At 42.3% G+C, this 20,212-nt stretch overlaps 1 protein-coding gene across 5 annotated transcripts; it reads right to left on the bottom strand.

Moving 5' to 3' along the window:
- Window positions 1-1,342: 1,342 nt before the first annotated feature.
- On the bottom strand, window positions 1,343-20,212 carry LOC116953981 (uncharacterized). 5 transcript variants are annotated; one of them, XM_076051994.1, is made up of 15 exons: window positions 20,105-20,212; window positions 17,643-17,784; window positions 15,886-15,985; window positions 13,064-13,103; window positions 12,486-12,519; window positions 9,437-9,622; window positions 8,899-9,072; window positions 7,907-7,961; window positions 7,500-7,573; window positions 6,300-6,415; window positions 4,963-5,091; window positions 3,983-4,051; window positions 3,449-3,577; window positions 2,483-2,615; window positions 1,343-1,628 (listed from the first exon to the last, which is right to left on the bottom strand). In XM_076051994.1, the coding sequence occupies exons 2-15, from the start codon at window positions 17,770-17,772 to the stop codon at window positions 1,609-1,611; spliced, it is 1,389 nt and encodes a 462-aa protein (XP_075908109.1). In that variant the 5' UTR covers window positions 17,773-17,784; window positions 20,105-20,212; the 3' UTR covers window positions 1,343-1,608. The 5 variants fall into 5 exon arrangements, with proteins under 5 accessions (XP_075908109.1, XP_032830224.1, XP_075908111.1 ...); XM_032974333.2 differs by having other exon boundaries at window positions 17,652-17,784; XM_076051996.1 differs by lacking the exon at window positions 20,105-20,212 and adding an exon at window positions 19,630-19,732 and having other exon boundaries at window positions 17,652-17,784.

The following is a 20,212-nucleotide window of genomic DNA, read 5'->3' as shown; positions in this document are numbered from 1 at the left end:
CGGTTTGTGGATCATGCAGAGAGAAGCACCCTCCCTGTGTGAGACACCCACCTGCATGGACGATTGGACTGTTCCTGTGCGAGAGCAGGTAGGTGTACGACCTGTGCGCATTTTGTTCCATCACGTGTGGATAGTCTTCAACTATTATTTTCCCCTCACGCGGGTGGGAAGGGGCGGGAGAAAGTGCCCGAAAAAGGAATTGGGGCAAATATTCCAAGAAAGAGCCTCTGGAAACATTGATTCAATGAATCTTTCCAGGAATGAGAGATGGTAATGTCTTAGGGAGGCCTACATCCAAAAATACATTGATAGGACCCGTAATGAAGCATTCCAAGATAATACAATTACAAATATTTAATACAATTGTAGTGACGTCGCCGTATGTCACTGTGGTGCCGGCCCTAAAGAGGCACGGCGTGTGGTGTCGCGACATCGCAGACACCACTTGGATGTGGGTGCAGTACCGGGCCTAGAGGGGCTCGGTGAGCGCTGATCTATAGCGCTGGATGGCACCACGCTCGGCGTGCAGTGCTGGCCCCAACAGGATCGGGTTTGGGAGTGCCGGCCATGGAAATGGGGTTCATATAAGCCGTGGCACCCTAGTTGGCCCCAGAGGACGCGTGACCGGTTAAGTCTACACAGGGACCCCAAGTAGGAGCTAGGGGTGGTCACTTGTCAGGGTCGAGATCCTGCTCGAGGGTTCTAGAAGGTGGTCGTGGCCAAGGGCGGAGCTGGCCACGTCACAGAGGTAATAAGCCGGGTCCCCCAGAGGGACCGGCGTTGTTCATTCTGAAGAAATCTACGTTCTACGTCCTACAGAGTGTCCAGCACGTGGACCGGGACCCAAGCTGTGGTCCGGTCCTTTGTAGCTAGTTACGGAGTAATTAGTGTAGTTAGCCCGGTTGGTCACCACCACAGGTTGTTATTCTGTTAAGGGGCAGTTACCCCGTGTGTTGGTGTTAATTAATGTGTTGCCTCCAAAGAGTACGTCTGCAACTCAGTTGAACTCACTACACAATTGAGTAATTTAAATGACCATTTTAAAATCAAAACAAATCTAATGGATTAATTTCATACAGCACCGTTAATTGTAATTGTAAATCGCACAATCGCCGAGGGACCACAGACTAGCTAGAATGCTGCTAAAAAAAAAATTCAGCCAATTAGTATTTATACATGTAGGAGGAAACCAGAGCATCTGCAGAAAACCCAGGGATGCAAGGGGGCAACACTATCCCATACAGAAGGGACGTGATATATCAGTTGACACTTTGCTGTACTGGATTATGCTGGCAAGCCAGGATATTGCACCATACATAACGTAAGAATTCGAGCAGAGGAGTTACATTTGACTTTTTATTGCCAGACAAACCATATGATATGGTTTGCTTATTTAAATACGGTACAATTTCATTTAGGGGTTTGTCTGCATGGTGAATTTGCATCTTTCATTCTTTGCAGTTTAACCTTTAAATTCTTGAAGACTTTTTATATATTATTCCTATTCTTAAAGTGCAACAAAATATTTTAAATACAAGGCTCACCAATCGTGCAGTTACCTAACCTTAAGTGCATTAATATTTGCACACTACAGTCACTCTTCAGCTTTCAGTTCTCCGAAAGAATATCTGCAACAATATAAAATGCGACATTGATACAACGGTCAACTATAGCATAATACTATTAATACTGCGCTTATCCCTAGAAATGTTAAAATTGCATGTTAGTCGCAGGGCACGTTGTTGGTAATGGTAGACGTGAGAAATGTAACGATTAATGGTGGTTTTCGCTCGCAAGTTTATACACTCGCATTGTTACTCTTACATGCGGTAATTTGACAATATGAAATCACGAGCTTTAAAAATGTTGGAATCAGTTCAGCCCATCATCCTAGGGTAGATAAAACAAGTACCACTTTATTGGGAATCAGCAGTGGTGTCCAAATGGAGGTTTACCCTGCCATAAGAATGAGGAACTTCCACCACTGGCTAATGGTCAACAAAAACGGGGAACAACCCAAAATTGTCGTAACTGCAGACATTAACCATGGTAGCTAAATGTTGATTACTCTGTAGTCAATGGTGGTGTTACACCCATTGAGGCACCAAGCAGAATTTTTTGTGGGCTCCCCTTTCAAATGTTGATATCCGAGTGAGATGACAGAAGATATATAGTGAGACCAGAGAAGAGACAAGATTTTCAGATCGAGTAAAATAGGATAAATGTAAACTAAATTAAGAGCTATATTGAGGAGAGATGCAGACAAGATAGAAGTCAGAGCAATAAACTTGCTTTATGTTAAATAGCTTGTAATGTTTAATAGGATTTAAATTTGTGTCGTGTTTCCTGGGGCCACTTGAGATACTTAGGGCCCCTGGAGCTTTTTTGAGTTGATTATGCCTCTCACCGCCACTTGGTGTGTGTGCACATGTCACAATCTCAAGGGTATTTTGAAGGCCTGTGCACAAGATTGTTCACTCACCTCGGGGTATGCTACCTACATCACCTGGACCACCATGTGCATGGAAACGCTTGAGTTGGCCCATCTTCTTTGTTACAAACGTCTGGCTCACGATGCAGCACAGCTCTTGAGAGCTCGGAGCATGCATGACAAGCTGAAAAAGGCGTAGCCAACAATCGTTTGCTCATAAATGTGGAGGGAGCTCTAGAAAGCCCTTTGCCTACTCTTCCATGCTGGTCAGATATCTTGGAAGAGGTGGAAGTACCCACACTTAATCCCACCACATGCAACCTCCCAATCAACTGTTATGTACTCATTTGTATTGGCTGGGTGGACTGAGGCATGGGGATTTAAGAAACTTTCCTTTTGTTTCAATTGCCATGCCAGGGGAGCGAACTTTTACGACCTCTGGATTGCAAGTCGTGTACCAACCATAAAATTACGGCATCAACAAATATCGTTATAGTTTGAAAACGAGTACCATCAAGGCAAGTACCGAATCAAAATAGCAATCATCAGTAGCTTTTTGACAGAACAGTTGTCACCATTAGGAACAAGATTTTAAAACCCACTTGTGGTGACCTAGTGGCTCAGTGGTATGTAATGTCGTTTCCAATTGTTACTTGCCCACTGTCCCTCTGCTATGAAAGAAGGACCATTGCCTAAAACGTCACCTATTGTACAGTTTTCCTCTTTTAGGGCAGCGTTATGAAGTTCAGTTCATTTTGAATTACCCTGTGAGCCAACAAGCTCTTAAATCAGGTTTCATCAACAACAAAATAACGCCGCTTCTCCGACACGCAACAAGTCACAGCAAAATAAATCGATAAATATGAATAACAGATCAGCAAAATAAAATATGGCAAATAATAATCGCAATATAAAAATGGTCTTTTTTCATTAACACTCAACAAGTTGGTCCATGCTTTTCCGGTGCTATAAAATGCATGCGGGCGTGGTGTAAGGATGCAATGGGAGTTTCAGCACCTCTTGCCCAATACCGCTCGAGCTGGTGGAGGGCGAGTCGGGCGCAATTTCTTGCGAGTTGACAATGCCCCAAGTCTGATTAGGCTCCAGTTGACTCAAGCTCTCCTGGGCCACAGGCGACAAGTCCAGCTGCAGCCACACACACACACAATGCAGAGATATAATGAAGTGCACGGCACACGACTGGAGTCTTAAAATCATTATAGTTGGCGGCACTTGGCAAAAGCTAAATCTTAGAGTTCTAAGCAATTCAAGATGCCCCGGATTCAGGAAAATATATATGAATTATATTTAAACACTCGTTAGAGAACCCATTGCTCTGCAATGTAAAAGACAGCTGTCGTTTCCACTTCTCTATGCGAGCACTAAAATAACAATAGTTTTTGTTGGGGTGGAGAGGTGCCCAGCTAGCAGCCTGTCAGGAAAAACACGGGAGCATCGATTAATCTAATATCTACAGTTATCGATATCCACATTGGCCAACCCCCCACTGGTTGTCTCTGAACTTTACAATGTCTTAAATGTTTTACTTACAGCTAAAGTGTTGGTCATCTTTTGAGGTGTGCTGGTCTTTGTCTGAAAATATTTGATTGTGTGCGATGCCTGCACATCAACATTTACACAAAAAGGGGAAAACGAATAATACAAATGTTGTTAGCGACTATTGATATATGGACAAACAGTGAACATCATTGTTTATATGTTGCAGGAGTACAGCATTTTGGGGATTTTTGCTTTATGAAATGGAAAGTTAAATGTAATAACAAAGATGTGCAGTTTTGCTTTACTGAATTGTATGCTACAGTGCCTTGTTAGTCAGTACTGAGCATTTTGAAGTGACAAAGGATTTTTTTGGAGGTAGAGTGATTTATTTACAGCGAATTACCCCATCCGAAACTGTCGATTCTCATGGACAAACATTTGAATGTCAGAGGTCTCTGGTCTAAAAAAAAACAAGAAGTTAGAGGCTCTTAATTCAAGTTACACTTAAAAAAATTGTCAGAAGACAGCTAATGTCAAACAAGTCCGTTTGTAATCAACATTAATCTCAGGAGGAATAATTGAGGTCTTAAAAGCAAATGGATTCAGTCTTCTGAAGCAGAGTGTCTAGATGCATGTCACCTATAAGTAATAAATAACCATTGTTATGGACCATCTGCTAATAAGTGTCAGTGATTAAGGGGGTTGCTCATCTCCTTTATAGCCCCGAGCCAGTGGTGGAATTGACGCGTTGCTTTCGTGGGGGCAAGTCCATCCTTTAGGAAAACCATTGATGACCTCTCCAAAAAGTGGTACTCATCGTCCCCGAAGGAATGATGGGTCAAGTCGACCACAATTTTACGTCTCATTGAGAGCCGCTCCTTTTACTGCAGAGCCACCATTCCACGTTAGTGTTAATAGCAGGGAGAATTCAAAACAGGACAATCCATATGAAAGCACAAAAGCAAGCTAAGAAGACTTAAGGAAAAAAGGGGATGAAAACATACGTGTGGATAGGAATAAGCATTAAATACCTGCAAGGACTGGGATGTGACCTCGTTAGTCGGAAAGGTGCAGTCTATGGGCTGTCTGAACGAAACGTGCTTGGCGATGACAGAAGATTTGGATTTGCTCATTTCTTCTAGCGCTTCACTGCACGTCGGCTAGTAATACACCACAACCACCACATTATTTGTTTTAGGACCATAACATTAATTCATCATCCTAGATCAGGGTTAAATTAGATTATCTGGAGAGCCAAAGTGAAATTGGCATGTGATGACAAGTCAAGTAACATCATAGCATTGTGTATAGACGTTATGTCACATCATAACATCTATATATCGGACCATGAATCTGTACCATTCATTTTCAGGTCTCTTGTTGTGTCTCACTTCCATTTTACTAAATTGGTTTATCTTTATGTCTTGGCAAAACACATCTCTCCACAAGCCATTCCAAGGTATTTTCTGGGCTAAGTCTGGCCTGTAGGCCACCAACTGAATAACCCTGTTTTAGAGTAACACAACATTTTAAGCTGGGAAAGACTCACTGGATTTTATGAATGCTTTGATATTTATTATTTTGGGAATTTTCGTATTGTTTGGTGGATCATAGGGAGGATACAACCCATAATATACACGGGTAGAACATTTAATATGCACAGGTAAAGACACCGATTAGCTATTCCAAACTTATCATGGCACCTTGTTAATTAGCTGTTGGATGTTTTCCAAATGTCATATAAAAACAAATTGCCAATTCCACCTCAGTTGAGGACAACTATGCACGACCACACAGCTCCATGGTCGTGCACTACTTATAATATCTATATAATCTCATCAGTACATCGAGCCACATTTGTATCTGCCATTGTCATTTTACTTAAATTAATTCAATAATTCATTGGTAAAAGAAGAAGGCAATTTCTCAGTCTATACAAATATTGGATTTAGCGTCATTGTGCTATCAATGCATATATTTTTATAGTAATTAAACTTCTAAATATAGCTGTTTTACATTGCCTTTAATAGCAAATAATAATTTACAGCCCTTGCACAATCCACTGATGAAGCCCTCAATATCGTGACTATCATGGGGGTTGTGTTTAAGACAGGTATTGGAGTGACACCCAGAGGTCAAATGCATAAATTGTAAGCAGAGGGTGTCGACTTTGCAACGAAGATCCAAAAGGATGGAGGTGTTGCGGGATCAACATAATAAACCATGGTGACCTGATATTGATAAAAAAAATCACCCGATCTTGAGTCAAGTATGCCTGTGTTTTGCCCACAATGAAACAGGGACAAATGTTAAGTGACTTTTATTATGAAACGTAATCGCAAGATGTTTTCTGAGAGTACATAAGCACCTTAGGTGTGTGTCGAGTGGCTTCGTTGTTTGGATTTGTCAGAGCAGATTTCAGAGTTTTTTTCACCAAGACACTCGACGACACGTTCAGGTTTCCCAGTCTGTAAACTTTTTTCCCTGCAACACATTTTAAATGAAATATATATTTTACTTTTCTTAACAGGTGAGGAATTTGCAAGCGCCATCTTGTGGCTTAACATAACATTTCAGAGACTGCATTGGAAAGTTGTTTAAAGCAACTTCTCAAAACATCTTTCTTGTGATACTGCGTTGGCAGTAGTGCATTAGCACAGATAACAAAAACTGCACATTTGTCAAAACTGCCACAAAACGCTATAAAATGGTATAAGTAGGCGACTTTGAGCAATTGCCATAATGCATATCAGAGATGAAGATTGTGGACAGAGGCGCTTGAGACAATTGCTCTTTTTTTTATTAGAGATGAAGTTCCTGAAAAAGTTACGGATGTATATAGAAATATTGGGGTTAATGCCAAAAACAGACAACCCGAAAACAAAGATGTACATGGCACAACTATGAAAACCTATGCATAACCGTTGAACTAAATCAGCTCAAGCCTCCCATAAAAAAACTGGACTTGTAGCCACCCCCACTCATAATCTCCCCCCTCTGCTTGCGAAAACTCCATGCAGTGTTGAGGCCTTTGTGTAGTGTCTTACTCCCGATCCTCATCTTTCCTGACCACTTTGGTCCCATCCTTTTATTTTGTATTTTGCATTCTCTCGCCCCCTTGTTCTTTTTCCATACATTACATGCTTTATTGTGTTCCCCTTTCAGTGGTGTACTACAAGTAAAGTTAATCGTTCTAATAATAAAATGTTGTCTCGTTTAAACAAATATGTACTGCACAAATCTTAACCTTGCAAATCATTAACGCAATTAATTGAAAGCTATGTCAGTGAATAACTCCCTGACCTAGCTTTTTGAAGTAATTACGCATATTGATTTAAAGCTTTCGTGACTGCAGCGATTCATATTATTGGTTCTTTTGGTAAAGTCACGTTGTTCCTCGTTTCTTCACTTGTGACATTTGGACAAATTGTTCCTTTGTATAAATGTGTAACTTGGTCAAATGTGGAATACAAATCTGGATTGTAGTGGGGTGGAGCCAGTGGAAACTACATCACATAGTGCTGAAAAGTTAATGTTTGAATTCTTAAGTGATATTTAAAGCACATACCTGAAAAAGATGTTGAAATATGTGCAGACGATTCATTCAGTGTTGCCTTGGTCCTAGTCAAAGATCTTTCCTTGCTAAAAAAAACATTCTACGATTACTGCACACCCATTGCACCAAACTTTAAAGTAAAACATTTATCTTTTAAAATGACAATGGATGTACCAGATTTACTTGACAAATATACATGGTTATTAAATAGGCAAATAGCAAAAAAAGTGCATTGTCATTACCAATCACGATTGCACTTCACATTTTTCATCAGAATATCCTCCCCAGATAATTTTAACTAAGAAAAATGTACACCAAGGCAGATTTAATCACATTTCTTAAAACCAAACTGACAAAGTATTGCATAATGCATTTACCCTGTGCAGTCTTAGTGCACATGTTAGATGAACTCTCCATACCTGAGACTTGTCTTTTTCACACAAGTGGAGCGTTTTTTCTTTCCGATCCTAGAATCTATAAAAGGCACATTTTATAACAGACTTCATACGTGTACATATTTCACGTAAGCAATTGTACGCGACACAATTACATATAGAGGATTCAAATGTGCAGTCAACGATACCCTGCTCAAAAGAGCATAGGTGGCGACTATTTACTGCCCTGAACCCGTGGTAGAAAATGCCAAAGAAGGTTTATAGCAGGAGGCATCGATAAGACAACCAAAAGGTAATCCACAAGACAGCACTCGTTGTATTAATCCTGGGAGGGGAAATAGGCTTTGCCAACCCCCAAACAGGAATTTAACTTACAACCTTCCGATTGAGAGCTGCTTTGGCCAACACCGTGCCACCTGGCGCAGGGTAAATATTTCCCACAACCATTCACCACGAGCAAGGTATTTCTTCTATTAGGTATATTCATGAAAAATGCTATATGGGTCCTCCACCATCAGTTTCCTTTACTTTGAGGCTTGCTTGTCAAATGTAATTTGTTGTATATTAGTCATCAATAGCAGTATATCACAAATTGTATTGAGGAATCCTTTCGGAAATGTTACATTGCATTGTTTCTCGTGTCAGAATGACCTACGGAAGCACAGGACTTGTTGAAAGTGGCTTTTATTTTTTACACAAGGATTACTCACTTTCCTACACGATCTGCTATGAGATTGTTGCTGTATTTTAAGTTAATAAAAATCAACCAACGTTTTAAATTCTATTTTGTGTGAAGTCACTGGTTATCAGACTGCAACCATAAACTCCCAACACTTGAGAACCCACCTAGTTAAAGTGCAGGTGATTAAAACAAAGAATCGAACACTCAGCAGCACAAACTCAGCGCTGAGCCACACAGCTACCCAAGTATATAGATTTTTTTTAAAGGCAAGATAGTGTTGTTACATTTGAAACACCGTTGAAAACAGAAAAATGTATCCAGACTTGGCACCAACCATAGATTTCTGAAATATCCTCAGGCAGGCCCATGTTGATGGTGCCCAGTGGACAGCTGCTGTTGATCATTGTAGACTGTATAAAGTTGAAGTCTGCTGTGCTCACACCAATTTGGTCCGCTTCAGGTTCGCCTAGGACCTCTGTCTCTACAATGTCCTCCACATCCGCATAATCTGTCCCAAGACAAAAAATTGTATTTTCACCAAATTACATTGTCACGTTATCGTACAATCGCTTGTTAACTTTAATAATATTAACCGTGTCTTTATACGAGGGTGCATTTACAAAGAAGTTCAAAATACAGAGTAAAATAATGACGTTATTAAAATCCACTGGAAAGAGCTGTGCCACTTACAAAATATGCACGAAAGCACAAGCCCACACATACATCAGAATTATACAAGTTATTGCAACAGAGTGCAACGCATAGTCGAGGAAACATGTCCATTCAAATAATTTAACTAAGGAAAACTAACTACACCAAACTAAACTGGAGTGCGTTGACAAGAGTGCTAATGAACTTGACAATAATCTCACGTGTGGCATGCCCTTCTTTCCGCATTGTTTCTGTGATGGTGCAGTCTAAATCTGAGGCGTTGTCCTCCCTTTGCAGTGTATCGTCCGTGGACAGGGAGGAGCTTATCATCATGTCACTTTGCAGCTGGTTTAAGAAGGTGGAGACCCCAGACGGCAGCGTCATATACGAGCTTAGGTACGTTTCCTCTGTGGAGAAAAACACCACAATGTACATCAATTCTAGATTTAAAGCTTTCGTGACTGCTAGGATCCATACTCTTTGGTTCTATTGGGTAAAGTCACGTAGGTAAAAAATAAAATAACTGTACATCAAGCCACGCAGGCGCACAAGACACTTTGGAGGTTTGAAGGTTCCTGTTAAATACATTGTTCCCAAATGGTAAATTAGTAGACAGATGATCCACAAAGTTTGCTTCCTACTTCGGTGTAATGACTATGAAAAGTTCAATATCAAATTTTAGGCAACCAGTTTGCTGACTCATTTACATTTTGTTAAGCCTAGTTTGTGCACTCCTCTGCCATCAACTGTTCACAGCTCTTCAAATGACTCAGGACCTTTGACCTCATGTAGAAGCAGTCTGGGGTGAAAGCATTCTAAATTGGTGGGATGTATAGTGTAAACACGGCCAAGTGCATAACGGCCTTTGATTTGTGGGCAATTTGGCACATTGTCGAACTTTGCAGCACACCCACTTTTTGCTGGGAACGTTCCATGTATCGCTCGTGGATGGATAAGTTAAGGATTCTCCATATGGATTCCTAGGTGCAGATGTACATGCCAAAATGATATTGTTGAACGTCATCATGCACTTGCAGCGACTGAATGTCACTGTGTGGTGCCGAGCTTACGAAGCCACGGCGGATGTTATCATTATGTGCAGCCCGGTTACTGGGCGTAGTACCAGCCCTAACGGGGCTTGGGTGAGCGCTGGTCAGCGCGGAGGCACCACGTACAGTGTGCGGTGCGGGCTCCCGGTGAGGCAGCGAGAGGGAGTGTCAGCCAGCCACGGTTACGATGGGGCATGATACGCTGGTTGACCTGCCAACACATGACCGGATGATATTGGAGGGAGGCCACCGGTGGACGGGGGCTGCTGGGCGGTCACGTGGTATAAAGGAGCTCTCGGGAAAGAGCTCGAGAGATCTAGAAGGTGGACGGGGCGAGGGGCGGAGCCAGTCCCAGCCCAGGCCAATATAACGGGGCCCCGTGAGGGGCTCAGGGTTCTTCGGGTTGTTGGTGACGAAGATCCACGTTGGGTTGAAGAAGCCTTCAGCCATGCAGTCCGGGACCCAGCTCGTGGTCCGGACCGGGATAGCGAACCGTGTCTAGTTCTGCCGTAGCGTAGTTAGATGGGCATTCAACACCGAAGTGTAGGTTACGTTATGTTGTGTGTTGAGTTGGTGAAATAGTGTTGCTCCCAAGACACCGTCTGCGACCCAGTTGGACTCGCTACACACTTGCACGATCTGTTGAGGCCAAAGATAGGCACGACAGATTCTTTGACATACTTGCACACATTATGGATTTGACAGTGGGCAGCACTCAACATTGATGTGTGCATTCAAGAAGTGAGAGAAGCAGATGGCATGGAACAGTCCACCTGTCCTCTATTGCAACGTCAGAAGCACAAATTCTGATGGAAGTTGTAAAGCCGCCATATTCGGGTGTTCTGTGACGATGCAGTGTGTATCCATCTGGTGCAGTCTGTCTTTCAGAAGTTGTAGGAAGTGTTTAAGTGCATTTGTTGTCTTTAATGCATGGCGATTTGGGATTGATGGCTCTACAGGGACCATTGTGCGTGTTTTTAAAGTTTTGTGCAGAAGAGCATGAATGTGTGCATCTTAATACAGACCAAGTTACGTAAACCAAGTTACATATTTTGTATTAACATCACAAACAAAACTATACTCTTTGGTTCTATTGGGTAAAGTCACGTAGGTAAAAAATAAAATAACAAAAATCACGACGTTTCGGCCACAACACAAGCGGCCTTCATCAGGTGAAGGGACGAGACTGTCTGGAGGACAGCGCTGGAGTGAAAAAGCCACGCTCAGATCACAACCTTTAAGCTTTTTGAGGAAGGTCAGCGTCTCGATGAGCTGTGACTTTTTGTCCCGTTGTCTGTTAAAAGCTCTAACAGATAGGTGAAAGCCCTCCCCATAGAGGTTATCAATTCATCAAGACGCTGACCTTCCTCAAAAAGCTTAAAGGTCGTGATCTGAGCGTGGCTTTTTTCACTCCAGCGCTGTCCTCCAGACAGTCTCGTCCCTTCACCTGATGAAGGCCGCTTGTGTTGTGGCCGAAACGTCGTGATTTTTGTTATTTAATTTTTTACCTACGTGACTTTACCCAATAGAACCAAAGAGTATGGATCCTTGCAGTCACGAAAGCTTTAAATCTAGAATTGATAACCTCTATGGGGAGGGCTTTCACCTATCTGTTAGAGCTTTTAACAGACAACGGGACAAGAAGTCACAGCTCATCGAGACGCTGACCTTCCTCAAAAAGCTTAAAGGTCGTGATCTGAGCGTGGCCTTTTTTCACTCCAGCGCTGTCCTCCAGACAGTCTAGTCCCTGTGTTGTGGCCGAAACGTCGTGATTTTTGTTATTTTATTTTTTACCTACGTGACTTTACCCAATAGAACCAAAGAGTATGGATCCTTGCAGTCACGAAAGCTTTAAATCTAGAACAAACAAAACTCTTATGACAATACATATCGGGGGTTACACGTATTACCCTCTGTATTATAAGCTGGTCTCCATTCGTCAGGAGGGATAGAATTAGAGGCATAACCTGTGATATTATCTATAACACTAACATGGTGATCAGTCAAATCAGAGACCTCACATTTTACAGGACAGTTAATAATAAATCCAGCCAACTGTTTTTTTTACTATTAAAAAGGCTGATGCATGGTCTTACTTTAGTCAGTAAATTGCTCAAAACACTTATCTAACAGATAACACTATTTTTGTATGGTTTGAAGCAATTATATTTATTTTGTGTAGGTGATAAATGGATGATACAAGAAAAAACTATATCCTCACCGCTTTCCACAGTTTCCACGTCTCTGGCCGAATCCTTTGGGAAAAAAAATATTCATAACTTTAAAAAAAGTAAACCAACAGGTGTCATGAGCAAAGGACAAAATGCATACAACATACATTTTATAAAGTTACACAACCAGGTAGGAACATGACAGCAATTACCTCAGGAGAGGATTGAGACCATTGTATGAAAGTACACTTTTCTTTTACCATGCACACAGCAAAACCAGTGGAACCCACGTTTGTTAGTACTTTGTTCACTGACAATCTCCTCGTACCATGGAAAATGTTGCAATTCTGCTGTATATGGTAAAATGAAAATGTTCTAAAGTTTAAATATTTTTTTGGAAAATATGGACACATGCATATTCAGTGTTAGCACAGTTGGTGTTTTGAAATGTAATTTGAAGAGGTACATCCCAATATTTTGGGCCGAATGCACGTTTAAGATAGTGCTGCAACGTCATGTCAGACCCATGATGCTCTCCAAAGGCTATTGTAAGTTGCATTGATGTGAAGCCTCCCACGAGGGAATTACACGAGTTTTGACAAGAGGTTGACAAAGTATAAAAACATACAGTTGTCTTTGTGTTGGTTTCTTGCAGTGAAGACCTGCTCCTGTAAGAGGAGACGTTGGCTTAGAATAATGCATTGAGCTTAACAAGATGCTTGTAACGATTCAGAATAGTTGCAGGGTGTATGGGGAGTGCGATTCCTTGGCGAATGTCGTTTTGCCACACTTTTATAGATGCTACCTTTCATGCACACTTATAGGCAGAACCCCAACAAGTATTTTTTTGACTAGTGTGCTCGGTATGGAACTTAATAAAGAAAAATAAACCGTTTGTATATGTGTAATATAGCACTCTGAGACGCTGTTTCTTAAGTTATATATTATAAAAGTCCACCCGATTTGATGTCTCTTAAGATGGACACGGGTTGACTATATTACACTGGGCAATTAAGTAGCGGCTACATGATGTTCCCTACACAGCTGGCTGACTATATAGGAGCTGTCGTTGTAGCCTTCCAGGACGAGGACAATCTACAGCGATGACAGCGACGACGATCCGGACTCCGACTCCCCCCACGGCAGCCTCAAGCCCCACTCCGCGCTGCCTTTCATTCCCCCCTCGGCTCTGCCACGTACCTTTTCCCAAACTCACCTGTCGGAGATTTCATCTGCCTCACTATAACACCTCGGGGGTTCCATCTCCACCCCCACGCTGACTCCTCACCCAGTTGCCTCCCTTAACCCTGCCTGTCCTCATCGCTGCAATCATTATTTACGGCCACTAGGCCCCGTACTATCCTTACACATGCAACCGAACGACTCAATCCCTCATATGCACCCACCGGCACGCCCGTTTACAAGGACTCGCAGTCCTGCGCATACCAGTTCTTAATAGTCAGCCTTTAGCAATATGCAGAGCTTCAGTCCCTTCTTTGGGTGTGGCGTCTCCAGTCTAGCAGTAGGTAGAGCACTGGTGGCTCCCTCGGTGGTGTGTCCACCTTCCAGCAGCAAGAGCACTGCTGCCTCCCTTGGTGTGGTGTCTCCACACTTCAGCGGTAGGACGAGCAGGTGGCTCCCTTGGGGATGGTGGATTCGGCACTCAAATTGATTGAAGCCGAGGAGGCCCTTGCAGCTATTGATGTCCTTGTTCTTGGCGTGGCGAGTTCCCGCACTCCAGCAGTAGAGACTGCATCCACACCTCAGCACTCAGCCCCAGGTACAGCACTCATAGGCTTCTGGGGCAGCTTGAGACGATTGCAGCCGTGTGTGTAGTTGCTCCACACTCCAGCAGTGGATCATCAGACCTTCTTGCTGGTAGCTGGTTCCCCCCCCTCAACCCTTTTCTTTGGTGACCCTTTTATAGCTGGTAAATTTGCATAATTGGGCTTCCCCACACCCAAACAGGCAGTCCCCGGGTTACGAAAGGGTTTGGTTCCCGATAAATATCTGTAACCATAATTTTCCGTATGTCGGAAACTTAATACATTTTCTCCCAAAACCAAGATGAAATCCCATATCTGGAAAGTTGTGCCTCCCCTACCGTTTTCTCTCAGTGCTGCATCGCACTGTCCGTTTTCTGGTCGCCACCTGCGTCGTATCACTGTGCATATACATTGCACTTCTTAGGATTCTTTCATTTAAATCAAATATCTACCCTAACACGACCCATAATTAAACTAATGGAATATACTGTATTCAATTATTAATTGTAATATTAATTAACAGAAAGCAGTCACTTCCGAATGTTTACCGTGAATTCGGATAGGTCTAGACGTCACATACAAAGACAAAGGACCCCCCATATAGCCTCAGACTGTTGGGGAAAGTGCTGTTAGCAAGCACCTATTAAGGCCGGCACGGCACACGAGGGGGTGGGGTGGCCAGCACCACGCCCGGCCGCTTCTGTCTCCCCAGTGGCGATGTTTATACGTACCGCACCAGGTACTCGTTTGAGGCCGAGTCGACAAAGGGGAGCCCAGGGCCGATTTAGAATATTGTCACCGATGTTGTCCGTGAGGGGGAATCAAATTATTCACATACACCAATACCAACACCCGCCATTCGCAACTAAATGACGGCGACGTCACCACGACGCCTGTGAGAGGCCACGTGCACTTTAACACACACAGTACATACTGTACAGAAAACCACCAATTACGTAATTATACAAAAGGAAAATAATTACGTAACGCTGCACTATTTGCACTTGCAAACGTTTCCGCATATATATTTACGTGATTTATGGGAGGATTTCCGTAAAGGCGCATCTTCCCTAACGCGGGTGACCCTGTACTGCTAAAACCGGTCCCACCAGCTATAACCGACACCAGAGGGAAGCCAGGGGCGTGACTCAACTTTCGCCTCTCGTTACACTGATAAAACGTGTTGAAATCACTGCAGGCGCCTGTTGTAAATCGCAATTTTCATCAAATTCCTACTGTCATGGGCTGCCTGGAGGCAAGCAGAGGCCGAAGGTCTTGTTATACTCGTTTGAAGAGTCTCTTTAAATGCAGGTGCAATTTTAAAATCAAATCCAATCTACACGGGTTCTTCCAAAGTTGCAATTATTAGTCCCTCTCTTTCTCACCAATGTGTGTTTTTTAATACCAATATCACTTTGGGAAAGTGCCAGCTTGATATTTTTGATACAGAATTGACAAAGGGAAAGTTCCCCTTCTAAAAAGCTTCAAGAATCCACAGCTTGATGGGCTCCACAGATGGAGTGTTTTGCCAACACACAGAACTGCCCCACTGAAAAATGTAATGCATTATTCATTACAGATCTCGTTTTGCAAAGCATTACCTTGCCATTTAAGTTAAGGAATATTGTGAAACGGTCAATTTAAAAGCGTACTCGAAGCACGTATCGTGCAATGCATAGCTTACCTTATAGAGGTGCTTATATGTGGAGCGGGTTTAAATGACTGAAGGGTTTGGTCCTCGTGTATCGGTGTGAGGCTCCTATTATTATTCACTGTGGAAAACACTGCATCACAGGACAAAAAATACATTCTTCGTTAACTTTCATGAGCATTCATAAAAGCAGCGATACAAGAAAGCAGCATTTATATATTTACTTATATAGCTCATTTGGTTGAGCACACGGACTGCCTGATGGTCATTGATCTGAGAGTCGGTAAAAGGAGCGTGTTACACTTCTTCTTTGGTTCTTTCGGTAAAGTCACGTAGAATGAGAATAAAATAATAAATTGATAAAATAAAATAACACAATAATATTCTCACGACGTTTCGGCCACAACACAAGCGGCCTTCATCAGGTGAAGGGACGAGACTGTCTGGTATTTTATTCTCATTCTACGTGACTTTACCGAAAGAACCAAAGAAGATTAATCATTGCAGTCACGAAAGCTTTAAATCGTGTTACACTTATAAAGAATGAGGCTGTAACCTGTGTTAGAGGCCGGCCGAAACCGAAACCGAAAGTAAAAATTGACTTTCGGCCGAAACCGAAAGTTTAACTTCAATTTCGACCAAGACCGAAACAGAAAGGTATATAATCGAAGTTACCGAACACAAGATTTATGAAATACGAGCTTTACTACCCGGCTTCGCCCGGGACTTGGATTCACCACGGCCGGCCGCCTTTGTCTCCCCAGTGGCGATGTTGACATACCACACCACTTACTCGTTTGAGGTTGAGTCGACCTAGGGGAGGCCCAGGACCGGTTCAAATAATCGTCACCGGCCGTGAGCGTGAATCGAACTCGGGCCGCCGGGTTCGTAGCGCAGCGCGCCAATCGCTCCGCAGTCGCCCCCCTAGGTGCGTGACGTCATTTATTGACGGCACCAGGACATGGTTGCGTCTGTCACCTCGCTCGCAAGCTGCTGCTGACGTGTGTGTACGTGTATATGTGTGTATACGTGTGTGTACGTGTTTACGTGTGTACGTGTATACGTGTATGTGTGTACGTGTGTATGTATGCAGCCTATCGCATAGGATTGCCGTGCACCGACTGACCGGCTGATAGACTTAGCACTAGCGTTATATTCTAAAAATAGATCTTCGGTTGACGACTGAAAGTCAATATCAGTTTCGGCCGAAACCGGAACCAGAAAGTTAAAAATTTACTTTCGGCCGAAACCGAAACTATGCCGAACGTGGCCATTTGCCAACTTTCGGTGCCGAAACCGAATTCCGGTCGGCCTCTACTGCGTGTCAAAAATTTCAGCAATAGCTGCCATCTGGAGAAACTGATGGTAGCATCTTAGAAGCCGATGCTACGGTAGGTGGTGGTGGTGGGACCTGTTTGTGCCATCAGCATCATGGTCACGAGACGGGCGTATCCAAATCGGATGTCGTGCAGAGCAGTGCAAAGAGAAATCCGAACGGATTACGGTACTCAATCCGCGGAAGCGGCAATTATAGAACCACCACAGCAGAGGGCAGCAGCATACGAGCGCAATTTATACCTGCATGACAAACAGATTAATAATAAAAAAATATTAAAGCTGGAATTTAGCCAATACAGCACATGCAAGGTTTTGTTTAAATTAACGGAGAGGGGGGCAACATTTCTGCTTAGTTCACAGAATGGTGGGGTGCTTCCTTGAACAAACCTATCTAGATTTGAAGTTTTATTTCGGTAAAGGCACATAGGTATAAACTAAAATAAAAACTCCACCGTTTGCACCTTCGTCGGCAGGCACAGGGGAGCTGTTGAAGATCCCCGTGTCAGAGTTGTTGGGCACCGAGAGTCGGATTTTTTTCCTCCCGTACGTGCGGCATGATTTCGGTGCGTTCATCCCGAACATCTTGCAAGTTTACTGGAAATACAACAAACAGCATAGTCATTATGAGACCTCCTTTGCCAGAAACAAGATATAGGAATAGGTTTTACCCTTTTAACTGGCACAAAAACTGACACCTTTATTCAAGGCATCATGTTTGCAATAACCACAACACAAGCAGTCAAAATGCAAACAAAAAAGAGACAACTCTGATAATAATATGCACTGTCCTTGAATTTGGTTATTGCAAACATGATGCCTTGAATAAAGGTGTCAGTTTTTTTGTGCCAGTTAAAAGGGTAAAACCTTTTCAAACAACATAGTCGTCGACCCATACGGTTTACCCGTATTCTTGTACAGGGGTAATCGAGTTCTCAGATCCATATCGTGTACAGCGGGCAAAATATTTGTTTTTGTCTATTTCTTTGTGTTTCTCCCTTGTGATGAGGACTTTGTAGGATGAACGTTGAGATTTATAAGGGCACGGGGTGACCAAATGTCTGAATTGGTCTGAAATAAGGTAGGCACTGATAAGTGGTTGACAAGTATGAAACAAGGCACCATCTGAATAAAAAAAAAATCAGCTTTACAAGAGTATATATCTTCAGTAAAACCTTGGATTGCGAGCATAATTCGTTCCGAGAAACGTGTTTGTAATCCAAAGCACTCGTATATCAAAGCACTCGTATATCAGTTGTGGAAACGTGACGCTCGGCAGACAAAGCGTATACGTGCTACTACTCGTATTGCAAGACCTCGCTCGCTCATCAATGAATATTTATTTATAAAATTTGCTCGTCTTGCAAAACACTCGCAGACCAAGTTACTCGCAATCCAAGGTTTTACTGTATACTCTTTGGTTCTTTGGGTAAAGTCACGTAGGTATAAAATAAATCACGACTTTTATTTTATACCTACCTACGTGACTTTACCGAAAGAAACAAAGAGTATGGATTCCTGCAGTTTATGAAAGCTTCAAATCAAGATTTTACAAGAGTACTTTGAATGCACTTCAGCAACTTAAAGAGCCATTTCAGAAATGCCTCTCTTAAAAAAAGGGCATTTGTGGTTTTAAATCGACCCCACACGCACGGGCGATTGTTTGTGGGTTATTTGAACATAATTCAGGATGGTTTGGTGGTGGTGGTGGTGGGGGGAGCATAGACATGGGAGCATTAGTACAATACAATGTATCTTTCTGCACTACTCTCTGTTGCTCGCAACATAGCCCTATTACAACAAAGCGAAGTGCATGGTGGTATGTTACGCAAGTGGCAGCCAGGCTCAAGAACTGCTTAGCTCTCTAGATCTAAAACACACACACACACACATTCTGGTCGATTTCGGCCTGGGCTATAATAATTATTCTAATTATATAAAAAAAAAAATAAACGAGAAACTGAAACTAAGGATTAAAAATAATAATTTGGGAGACATTTTCAGTTTAGTGTCTAAGATGTTGACAACGGACACAACTACGGACCCCTGCAAAATGTGTCACAAGATCATTATTCGTTAAAAAAATTTGTAAATGACATATAGTTAAAAGGTGTCCCGAATATCCAACAGCTTCTTGCTGTACGGCCACACGATGGTTAGACAACCGCTTAACATTAACAAATAAACGCCGAAAATTAAACGATTATTATGTCGGCAGTATTATTCGTAAAGTACAAGACAACCCGCAATTGTAAAGTACGTAATTTTACAGATACTGACGTTTTGAAAAGTGGGTATTTACACTCACGTTTGTAAGCACTAGCGTTTCATTAGGTTTTACGTATTAGTATTTCCACGAACATTACAATAACTACGGTTACAAATGTAATAGTTTTCCTGGCAAAAGAAAATTATATAATTCCCCCCCCCCCCGCCACGCACCAGAGGACTTCGCCTTAACGTTGTAGTCACTTTAAGATGTTTTTCTTGTTCACGTTTTTGTTTTTGTTGCAAGTTGCACCCGATTCAAGAGCCGCATGGCTCACAGGGCTATACCAAAATAAATTAAATAAAATCAATGAGAATCCCATTCGGGTCAATACTTTCTCAATGCCGTTTTTTCATTACGTGTTGTTTACAATACTGCCTTTAGGTTTTTGTTACATTAAACTTGGCGTTCGTACCCTCTGGTTATTTATGGACTTAATATTTGTATACACACAAAAACAAACAATACGAAGAACCCCCTCGTGGTCCTGTAAAAATGTTGTACCAAAAAAAATGATACCGCAATTTGATTGATTTCAATTTATTGTAATAACTAAACAAAAAAAAGTTACAAATACCGTGTAATTAAATAGATAGCAATTGTGAGATGTATTTGACCCGTCTTGGTTTAACTTGCGCATATGCTTACCTTTTAAACGATTAAACCCATTTTTGCAACGTGACCGTAACGTTGTTAATTTCCTCATAGCAGCGAAGTTATGAGGAAAGTTTATAATTTATAGAGACGGTAGGGGGC

This window comes from Petromyzon marinus, chromosome 53 (assembly GCF_048934315.1).
Source record: "Petromyzon marinus isolate PM22_M1 ecotype Great Lakes invasive population chromosome 53, UKy_Petmar_22M1.pri1.0, whole genome shotgun sequence".
NCBI lineage: Eukaryota > Metazoa > Chordata > Hyperoartia > Petromyzontiformes > Petromyzontidae > Petromyzon > Petromyzon marinus.
Note: the sequence above shows the minus strand (reverse complement) of the source record. Positions and strands in the feature narration are given on the sequence as shown.